The 11,716-nt window shown below is 37.5% G+C and overlaps 1 protein-coding gene across 1 annotated transcript; it reads right to left on the bottom strand.

Annotated features, from left to right (window-relative positions):
- Positions 1 to 5,231: 5,231 nt before the first annotated feature.
- LOC104227530 (E3 ubiquitin-protein ligase At3g02290-like) lies at positions 5,232 to 10,491 on the bottom strand. The gene is made up of 5 exons (XM_009779789.2): positions 10,290 to 10,491; positions 8,937 to 9,305; positions 7,870 to 8,296; positions 7,365 to 7,474; positions 5,232 to 5,551 (listed from the first exon to the last, which is right to left on the bottom strand). Exons 2-5 carry the CDS (start codon positions 9,051 to 9,053, stop codon positions 5,525 to 5,527), a joined length of 681 nt encoding a protein of 226 aa, XP_009778091.1. The 5' UTR covers positions 9,054 to 9,305; positions 10,290 to 10,491; the 3' UTR covers positions 5,232 to 5,524.
- Positions 10,492 to 11,716: the final 1,225 nt, after the last annotated feature.

Genomic DNA, 11,716 nt, shown 5'->3' on the forward strand with positions numbered 1-11,716 from the left:
ATTCCAATTTGCATTCTTCACATCCGAACACCTGGGGGAATGATATGAGAATACGACAACCCGACTGCCACATAAATCGGGACTACGAGAAACCGGGAACAAAGAAGTATCATTGGGACTGGGGACTGCACGACCAATCCCCTAGAAACAAGTTGTATAAGTTATCCACAAGCAACCGCAATTTTTTCAGCACAACGAATGCTTATGTACTTTTGAAAATGGAAGAATAAAATAAAGTCCTTTCATTTTTATCTTGTTTCTTGTCAAAATGATGAATTAATTTTATCATTTGAAAGTTAATCAAGTACTTCAAATGCTAGTGCCGAAATGAAAAGAGACGTGCTCTTTAAGAGCACCGTAAACATAAGAGGTCCCTCTCTTATGAAACCCTCAAAGTAAAGGGTTAGTTCCAGAAAAATTTGTTCCTCGAACCCAAATACTATCAAGGAAAAATGCACCCGAAGCCTTGTATCCCTCGACACAAAAAGAAAAATGTGCGCAATGCTTAAACAAAAGAAGCACTTTTATATAACAAACGTGCCAAACAGCACAAGTGTAAAAGTATAAAACGAAAAATAAAGGGGAAAGAAAGCAAAAAACTAAACTACTGCATCCCCAAAACCCGGGGGAAGAGAAGCATCTGCGCCCGTAAGAGAAGTAGGCAGATCTGCCGCCGACTTGGGATCTTGACCTCCATCATCACCCCCTTCAAGTTCTTCTTCAGTTCCCGAGAACTTGAAATCGGAACCGGAAGAGTTAGTTGCATCAGGTTGAACCGGGAGGCCCCTTTGGGCAGTTGATTCCAGCTCACGAGCCTTAGCGATCTCGGCATCAAAATCAATGACGCTTGCTTTGGACTCTTCCAGGATTTTTCTCCTCATTCTATACATAGAATATGTTTTTTCAATAATGAGGGAATATGCTCGGTGATAAAGCTCTGACTTAGGCTGATCAACCTCGGTCAAAAGGCTATTCTGCTGGGATCTTGCGGCCTGAAGGCTGAGATCAAGGTCACAGATAGTGGAGTTATAAACTTTATTGTGCTTCATGACCCTCTTATACTCATCTTCCATCTAAGCATGCTTCTCCTCATCAGTAATAACTTCTTCAGCTTTGGAGTTCAAGGCTACCTCCAAATTATTCAACTTCTCAGTAGAGGCAGCCTCACGCTCAGCAACGGAAAGAACAACATTTTGGATACTCACTCTGCTGCAACCGAACCTCCAACTCAACTGTTTTGGCAGCTTGTGCTTCCAATGTCGGGAGGCGGGCAACAATTTGATCCCGCTCGGCCAATAGTTGATCCCGCTCGGACGTGAGTTTTTCTTTATCGAGGATCAACTTTTGATGGTCCTCGGAAGCAAGGAAGTTAGCCTGCAAAGCAAAAACTCAAATCATAAATCCTGTCATAACAAGACAAGAAGAAGCAATAAGAGGAAAAAATATCATGCCATTGCTGCTTTGTGCATGGCATTGTTTACCATACACTCCCCCGAAAGAGAGTTTATTTTTTTCATATCTTTCTTTGAAGCCAGCGACTTCAGGTAATTGGCAAGTTCCACCAGCTGGGACAGCAGATGGTACTTGGTAGAGATCGAGAGGGATACGTTCCTCCTCTTTTGAGGATCTACAGAGGGGGCGAATAGTTATACCTCAAATTCCCATGGTCTGGGGACTGGGGAAGGGGGACATCCTCCTCTCGGGTGTCTGCGGCTAGTGGGGATGATGTAACAGTTACTTGTGGTGAAGGCATGGCTAGGGAAGAAGGAGATGAAGTTGATGGCGTTGTGGGTTGAGAAGTAGTTGCAGCAAAAGCAGTGATAGTTATTGGTTGCTCCCAAAGACGGAAGAGGCCTGGTACCCAGCCTCATAGTACTAGGAGCAGCGATTGGGGCTCGGAAGCGAGAATTGGCATCCTCCACTATATCACACTTTCCTTAGAGCGCTTGGACGTCGTCATCGGTTGGTCTTATTAGCTCTTCAGATTGAGCATTTTGTTGAGCTGATGAAGGTCATCGTCTCCTCTATAGGGAAGCCCCTTCATCACTGGCTCCCCCCATTATCTTCAATCACCACAGTGGTTGTGGCTGGCTCGGCGCAACGTTCTTCACCCTTTTATTTTTACCCTCTTCCGTAGAGGAATGTCGCATTTTTGTTGCTTGTTCTCCGGCCGGGGACTTCGAGATGGCGCCTATTCAGTTGAAATCCTCCTACAGCAACCTCGCCGCATCTGTGGGATCAATCAAAACGTCCTCCTCGGGTACGGTAACAGAGCCCTGCGGAAGACCTGAATTCAAATGAAAGAGAAGTTAGCCAATTTTCTTATACGTGAGGTAAAAACAAGATTAGTTCAAGAATCAACTTACCATGATTTTTGGCCTTCCACCCGTATTTGAGGGCCGGTTCTTTTCATCGGTGGGTCTCAGGCGTGGTAATATCAAAAATCTCCTGGACCCACTAGTCCAAGACTTCAACCCTTGGTGGTGTCCACCGAGTTGCTGAAATAATGGAAAGGGATCAGTAACAACATGAAACAACCTTTAATCAGAGAAAAAACAGACGTTGAACTTACGTGTATGAATCCATAACTCAAGGAAGGATGAAGTTGTGTACGGGATGATATCAATGGTGGAAACTACAACGAACCGCTCCATCCATCCACGATCGTTGTCATCATCCATGCTGGTGAGCAAAGCATGGTGACTATGTTTGCTAAAGCTTATCACTCCGCCAAGGAAAATCTTGGGGGAGTAAAGGTTCATTATTCGAGCTAGGGAGAGCTCTTCCCCCGTCTCTTGGCATATTCATCGAAAACAGGCTATCGTCCGCCACACAAAAGGACTCACCTGCACCAAACAGACTTGATAACGAAAGCAAAACTCCAAGATTACAGGGTCAAGTCCCCCGCCCAACGAGAGTGGGCCCAAAGTGAAGGGGTACGTGTAAATGTACGTAAAACCCTTTTTAGGGAAGGTTACTCACTCTGCCAGATCAGGAGCAATGATGTTCAAATCATGGCAACCCCAATCCTTCTTTATAGCAGGAATTGTAGAAGGACAGTGGAAGAAGGATACACACCTACAACCCATGTGTGCGAGTTAGCATAAGGGAACTTCTCTTCGAAATCCTTAGGTGTATTGAACCTTCTGGGAATAATGGTGCTCACCGTAGGAGGGGCAACATCATCGGTACTTTTTTTGTTTTTTGAAGAGCCGGAGTTCCTGGAGGAGGAGGCCATGGTTAATAGAAGGAAGTAAGAATTCTTTAAAGAAGAAGGTTAAGGAAGAGTAAAAGCAAGAGAAAGTTGAGTAAAAGAAGTCGAAAGAGTTCGAAAAATTATGAAGTGTAAAAGAAGAAAAATAAGGCGTATAAGTAAAGGAATAGGCGACTAAAATCGTGGCCATGATTACCTCGAGAACCAGCGAAAGTATTACTAAATCATGGAGTGACGCGTGTTCGGGGCATTAAATGCGGAGAGACGTGCATCTAATCAAGCGTCAAAAACTTTTCAGGGGAAGTCATAAAATTTCCCGCCAAGAAAGGTAGATTCACCAATTTCCTGATGACACAAAGATGTGCCACCGGAAAGCAGGGGAACTATCTGTATAGGGTAAAATCGGTTCATATTAAATACTCGTATAATGGAGCGACACGTGGATTTGGAGACAGACGAAAAGCGATACAGGTGGAAATCAAGATCGGGGGAAGCAGCATCGGTTGACACCGGGAAGCCCCCAAAAAAATATTGCTAATGAAGACAAACAAATGTGTATCACCCGATAGCATTCAATGAAAAATATTCTGCAGTATTAAATACACAGTCCGTTATAGAGAATTTTGGCATTCATAGCCTGCCGTTACACATTCTTTAATGGCCCCCATAATTGTCATTTAAGAAGGGCTTGATGCTAGAACCTTGTTCCTTAGGTGCAACTATAAATAGTGATTCAATGGCCATTGTAAGGACATGAATTTTCTAACAAACTTATGCTACAAATTATTCTAAGCTGAATAACACTTTATTTCTCGTTTATTGATATTCTTATTATTGCCTTCGGAATCTCTGCTCTCGGAACCAAGCTATCTGCTGTCTTATCTCGATTTCAATGCTAAGCCTTATATTTTTATTTAATTTATTTATTATTTTGGGATCAAATCGATTCGCTTGTCTATGAACCACGTACAAATTCAACTTTACCAGAGGAATGAGAAGTCGTAACAAGGTTTTTGTCGGTGAACCTGCAGAATGATCATTTAATTAGAAAGAATATTCATATACTATAAATTTGGAATGTTTCAGAAAGTCTAATTTTGGTTATACATAATAGAGTAATCAAAAAATTAGTATGGTACAAATTTTATAAAATAACTGGCTGAATGGAACCATTGACACCCGTAGGAGTGGCTCAGGGGAAGATAATAAAGCTTTTGCTTTAGGCCCCCAAACTTTTGGGGCCCCAAAAAATTTTAATACATTTTTTGATATTATTTTAGCTTAGACAACATTAAAATTCCTAGAAAAAAATACAAAATCTTTATTAAGAAAATTAGAAATACTGATACTTTTTAATAGTGAAAATATTTTTAAAACTTTGAATTAAACTACTCAAATATTCATATTAGTAAATAATAATTTACGACAAAACCCAAGATAACATATTGCGAACACATAACTTACATCTTATTAACTTGAATTAATCATGCATAATATAAATTTACCCTTCAGATGTTTATGTGAATTTGAAGACTTTATATCTTATAAAAGTACTATGTTATAAACAAAAAATACATAAAAAAATGCCTCTCATTTAAATTTGGCTTTAGGTCCTTGACCCGCCATTGAATGGGACTCCATAATAAGTATTTGTGATAACTTGATTATCTTGCACTATCACTCGTGTTCCATTTTCCAAAAAGGTCGAGAGAATTCTGCCGTATAACTAAGATTCTTAATGTAGTAAAATTCTACTATCATCCTAATATAATTTGTGTTTCTTTTGAATCTTGAACATAATAATGCTCAAAGTAATCACCATTGACACATAATTCATTTAAATTCGTGAAAGTCTTATTTCTTCAACGAAAGACTTATTTCTTCAAGTTGTGATCGTGCTGAATGTCTGGTATTCAAGAATAAGGTTTCAATTAGAGCGAGGAAGAGAAGATTATAAATGATAGTGTAGTGATGCACCATTTTACAGACAACTGTACCAACATTGATATGGTAGATGTGAAAGTAAGACCAATGTGCTATATAAGGTGATAAATCATTCATCAAATCAAAACAAGATTACATACAGTGCTTTGAAAACTGCTTTTTGTTGCATCAATGATCAATATGAACTCTTTAAGTCCCAAACAGAGTTTATATTAACACTAGTTTCATTTTTACTGATGTAGTAGGGTCACACGTTTAGCTGGATGGATATTCACAATGACTTTACATTAGTTTTTCTGGTTTATTAGTTATTGCCCTCATCTCTGGCTGGTTTCATCCACGACCGGAGCCTTTTGAGAGCAATGATCATGGCGTCTCATCGAATAACATTACCTACAAAGCAAAGAGGTCATTTAATTAGAATATTCATATACTATAATGTGTTATATACATATGAATGTAATGAAATTTACTTAACGACACTTTGAAACATCAAAATCTACATCGAATAAGAAGAGAGGTTCTTAGAGAGATGGAACAACTTCTCATGCTCTCAAATACTCAGCTCCTCACCATAATTATCTTTCCATTAATTTCCTAGATGTCTTCTGATGTTTAAGCAATGTTTAAGCAAACAATAGATAGAAGGTAGAAGGGAAATATCATTTCCACCCTTAAAAGTTTACTGTATGACAAAAGATGATACGGATTCTTGAATCGATTTTACTATCTATGAACTTCCAAATTACTCTTATTTCCATTTTGATTCTCACTCTTCCCGGATGTATTTTCTGTTTATTTTTTAATCAAGGGCAAGGAAGAGTTACAGTGATTCGTCACTTATCAACCCGCCCACTTGGAGAAATGCTTTTAAAATTTGCATACAAAAGGTGCAGAATTGAAAGACAACTTGATTTATACTATGCTTCAGCCAAATTGCAAAGCAGCCCGCTAACTACCAAATAAGAGCTTTAATCATTTCCAGACCATTTAAATGTGAAGTTACTATAACTTCATTGACAAGGCAATAATATAAATTATGAATTTCAGAAATTCATATCTCTAGACAACTGATCACTAGAGGTGATAGCAAAAGCTGATTTTGTAAAGTTCTACCACACATTTAGACCACTTAAAGCCAATTCAAGCGTCAAACTAATACTTCAATGGTATGTTTTTGAACCACACCAAACACGGGTTTTGTTTCTTAAAAATGAAATTTTACTCACTGTGGGAGAGCAAGCACAGGGAATACGATATTCATCACGGTCAGACGTAATATTTATGACGCCATTCTTCAAAAGCCAAAGTATAATCATTTATATAAGTTAATCTTTTCCTTTTGGCACTTGCTTGGTGGCTGAGTTAAATTTAATGATGACTAACCCTCCAAATGATAACCATTATAACACCTTCTAATGGCATTATACCAGGATTATCTTCTATAAGATTAAACATTAAAAATTGTATGTTACAACCTCTGGTTCCTCATTCTCCTAAAGGAAACAGCCGCAATCACATAAATGAAAAACACACACAAGATTTTAGGTTATCACAAACTAGAGCCATGGACCACAAAGTTATCACAAACTAGAGCCATGTTCAGCCTTCAGCTCAAAGGGAAGTGACAAAATTTCCTATCTTCCCAATGGATGACTGACCCGCATGATTCTAGCAGCCTTCCACTATTTTGTTTGCCTACGGGTAAGCACTCATGGGACGGATAGCAAAGCACATATTGAACAAACACCCAAGAAAAAATTACAGGGAGAAAAAGCAGGAGAGTAGCAATAGCGGGGAATATTGGGTAGTCTTGGCAAGTTTATGGTATAACGGTAAAGCATGGCGTATGCGCCCCCTCCTTCCCAAGTTATCCATGTCCTAGTTCGTACTCTACCATAAGGAAAATGAAGCCCACTAATTTAGTTACTTCCTTTAGCTGAGCAACATAAAATGTTAATGTATACATTACTGTAATTTTGTCAAATTTATTAATGCGGTTGTTGAGAGGTTATGAAAGCACAGTAAATCGTTAACCACATCAGTTAATACTGCTACAGAAAATAACACATGAATACTTTTCCCCAGAAGGTTTTGGTAATTGCTTCCAGTACAGTAGCATATAAAGGGCAAGCTCAACATCAACACAAAGTCAAACAAAAACATCTATTTGGTAGCTATATAATGCAAAGGATATCATAATTACCTTGCCACATACTGGACAGTTGTCACTTCTCTCCATCCACTCATATATGCAACCCAAGTGGAAATGGTGAGAGCATTTTGTCATTATTTTTGGGTTTTCTTCTGTATATTCTGAAACAGAGAGTATCATCAAGAACATGAAATTAATAGTCAAGATATTCCTGAATTTTGGTAAACAGTTAACTAAACTATTTAATGGAAACCAAACTGTTTAAGAAGACCCAAATTATAGGAGCGACTACTGTACTATTTTTCCTATTGCCCGCTAGAAAGAATACTGTCTACCTATGATACTAGAGGGAAGAGGGCGAGATGTGGAAATGTTTTACAGTTATTTTAGCAGATGGAGTGCATAGATGACTCTGTAATGAAGTGCAATAAGATGGATTAGAAAACATCTGAAGCATAGATTACTCTGCAATGAAGTGCAATAAGATGGAGTGCATAGATAACTCTGTAATGAAGTGCAATAAGATGGATCAGAAAACACCTGAAGCATGACCTACCTTCGAGACATGTCGGGCAGACATCTTCATCTTCTGAAGAATAACAAATTTGAGTAAATTCAGTAGTTGTTTTAGCTGTTGAGATTTTCAACGATTTGGAATTGTATTCTTTTGATCCTTCTTCACATGCAGACTCCTTCCATTTATTACCCGTACTCAGAGATTCGGATTCATCATCAATATCACTTCTTCGTAGTGGTTCAGCTTCCTCAAGCGAGTGACTTGATCCTTTCTCCCTTCTTGAGACTAGTCCATCTCGTTGCAAGCGGAAGTATCTGGGATCGGCATCATAAGGAAGTGGTCTCGGAGGAGAGCGGTATATATCAGATAGTGAGTTATCAAGGGATGCTGTAGAACTCAAAGATGTTGTACCTTGAGTTGATGAAAGAATGGCATGTTGTTCTCCTCTGTGAAACAATGATGTATACTGCACAAGAAAAGATGGAGTGCTCTAAATTCTATGGCAAATGAAGGAGAGTGATTATTATTGCTGTAAGATAATGGGTTTACATATTTAAGTCTAGATAATAAATACTGAAATGATTTTGCAGTATGTAATTCTTCATGTTCCATTCATGAACTTTTGATGAACAGTCACAGAGAATCATAAAGTTGTCTCATTGCCAGTGAAGTCTTTGCAAAGCCATGAAGGAGTCTTATGGACAAGGCTTTCCGAATTTATGCGATTTCTTCCTAACAGTAGGAGTTGGCTACCGTCTTCTTGAGCTTTTGCGAACAAACTGCCACCAAGCTAATTAACTGTAGCTACAAAATCAGTGCAGTTCTATTTCACACGAAGTCAAAGAAAATGATCCTAAGTCTCTCTGCTCAAGCCACCTTATCAGTTCACATATCAAAATGCTGCTAAAAATTCGACAATACAATGATAACACGTTCAATTTGAACCACTCTTAATTAGATCAGTGGACACAGAGGTTGAATATTCAAAAAAAAATAAACAGTGAGATCAGTTATGAATTGGATGTACTGAAAGGTTAATTGCAGCGGGGTGAAATACTGGTAAGCAGAGAAAAGAAGAAGATTGTACAACAGCGGAAAAAGCATACCACGTGGAAGAAGTTTTGAACAAATGATCGAAGGCATAAACAGTTCCTATACATTGAGCTGTTTGGATTGGCAAAATCTTCGCATTCATCTCGCAAGCAGCAACAAACTGCACCCATGATGCTGTCTTCAATCAATGTCGATTACTCAAAAACGTTCCACACGTATCACTGGAAATCCTCCAACTCTCATGATTGAGGCAATAGGAACTTGGGAATAAGCAAAGGAAATTGATAGAGGAGCTTCAGCAGGCAGATGAAGAAGAAATGTAATTGGGCACCCTCCCTCTTCAGGAAATCCTGAACGAGTTGATGCCCTTCTTGACCAAGATCTTAAGAAGAAATTTTTTAAAAAGTATCGCTGCTTGTCACCTGTAAAGTAAAGAACAACTATGAGATAAGGACTGATATATAAATAGATGGATGGTCTACCTCGAGTGAAACATAATTTTTGCAAAATTGCAGTTTCGGAAGAATGAGAAAGGATGACTTGCACAGGTGGGGTATATGAAAAAAGGGCTTTCAGATTAAATTCGACATAAGAGCGTGCAAAACGGAGAAGTCAGATGAGAAAAAAAAAATACATCTTTGGGATAATCAAGCTACCCAGCACCCAACCAATTGCAAAAACTTACTTTGAAAACACCAGATCCTATGGGGTAACAAAAGAAATGGATACTACAATTTTCAGGGATTACAGAAAAGTATTTTCTTTATCCTTAATCTTAAACTCTCCTAGTGTGAACTTTGGATCCTACATAAGCTTACACTACCAGTTGCAGTAGATTGAGTCAACATAAAGCTAGTTAATTTATGTTGAATCTCACAATATTGACTACATTGCGCAAAACATTGATAGCGAAAATTCATATTACCAACTCCAACTAGTTTGTGATTGATATCCTAATTAAAAGCAAGGGATATTTCAAAAAAAGCACTAAAAATACAGCTAAACATCCCCTCCTACACCCCCCCCCCCAAAAAAAAAGGAATATAGTTGTTATCAGCCTAATTCTTTAATGAGAAGCAAAGCAATCGTTCATATAACAGTGTCAAACACGGCTAAACCGAAAAGATGAAAAAAGGAGAAAAAATTAAAACCAAGAATGATCAGCTAAAGAACCTCAGTGATCAAGCAAGTAAGAATTCTGCAATTCACATAAACAAATACACGAAATTCCATTTTCAAGCACCCCCCCCCCCAAAAAAAGGAACTTTACTGCAAAAATCTCTGCATCAACCGATTCAGATGATACCCATTTCAGGTCATTAGATTTACAACTGATTGAAAGCTCCCATCAGTGGGAGATAAAAGAGTGTAAAATAAACTTTAACAAAAAAAATCAAGAAAAATACCTCAAACTTGCGAAGATTGCGGGATGTAATAGAGAGAGAGAGAGAGAGAGAGAGAGAGAAAAGTAGATGGATGATTCTATTCTTTGGAAGACATAAGCCTAGAATTCAGAGGTCAGAGGTTTTTTATTGTTTCTATGTAACACACTGCACAATAATATTCTTGGTTTTTTCGCCAATTAAAGTTACCCCATAATCCAAATGCAAAGAAAATAATAAAAGTGGGTGAGATGTAACTAGTAGTAGTAATGGAGTATTCATAGAATATTGTGTCACTGTAATAGTAGAAAATTAACAAAACACCAATCTAGACTATACTGCAATAAAAAAACAAATAGAGTAATCCTGATTTAGTACCAGATATTTTTTTTTTTTTTTGTGATATGACTTATTATTTGTTTAATCGACAGCTGATTTTTAAAGAGAATAAAGTTGGTTTACGAATGAAATTAAACTACTCTTAGCAGTAATTTGTTGTAACTAACGACATTTAAGGTAAACATGAGGTCATTATCGTTGAACTTTCACTGCAATTGCCGACACTTTATGCAGTGGATTTTTATTCTATTTGTTTTATTGATGGTGTGGGATAGTGATTTAATTAATTCCATGAATTGATTTACTTGTCAGAAACTTTCATTTTAGCACCAAATATATATAGTGAAGAAATATCAGAAACTAAAAACCTTTTTTTATTTGTTTTTTAATGCATAATAAAATTTACCACACTTTATCATTTTGGAAATTTGTAGTTATTTAACTGAATCGGATTTTTATATGTTGTGGAAAGATATTCTCCCTTCTCATATTTCCAGAATTTGTTGGTTAATTCCAAAAAAGGAAAAATGAACAAAACACAAAAGAAAAGGGAAAGTTGGTAATTCATCCCTATCATTCTTTCTTTATTTTAGGGTCCTAGTTTTCGTATCACGAATTAAAACTGTCTTTAAGCCCTTAGTCTGTTCCCAATTTGCTCCTTTCACCTCGAACTTAGTGTTATCTTCTTTTTTCATTTTGTTTTTTGTAACTATGTAAATATTGTACAGGATAAAATATGCAGTGTTATATAGCCGCTCAAAATAGGAACAGGTGGAACTTCAGATGGGGATAACCAGAATCGAAGTCAACTGTTCCGTCTGTCACCAAAAAGGATAACGTTCATAAGGATGCAATAAATACTCTTCGCCCGGTAGCATTTAGTGGAGAATATTTCAAAGCATTAAATATGTTGCCCATTACAAGGAACTTGACATTTATGTTTACCGCTATATTTTCATCAATGACCCTCATAATTGACATTAAAAGGCACGATACTAGGACTTCTTCCCTTGGACCTAGCTATAAATAATGAGATGTGTTATCATTGTAAGAAAAATATATAGTCTGGAAAACTAATACGACAATCTACAAAAAGCTCTATACAATATTAT

The sequence above is a fragment of the Nicotiana sylvestris genome, chromosome 2, assembly GCF_000393655.2.
Source record: "Nicotiana sylvestris chromosome 2, ASM39365v2, whole genome shotgun sequence".
Taxonomy (NCBI): domain Eukaryota; kingdom Viridiplantae; phylum Streptophyta; class Magnoliopsida; order Solanales; family Solanaceae; genus Nicotiana; species Nicotiana sylvestris.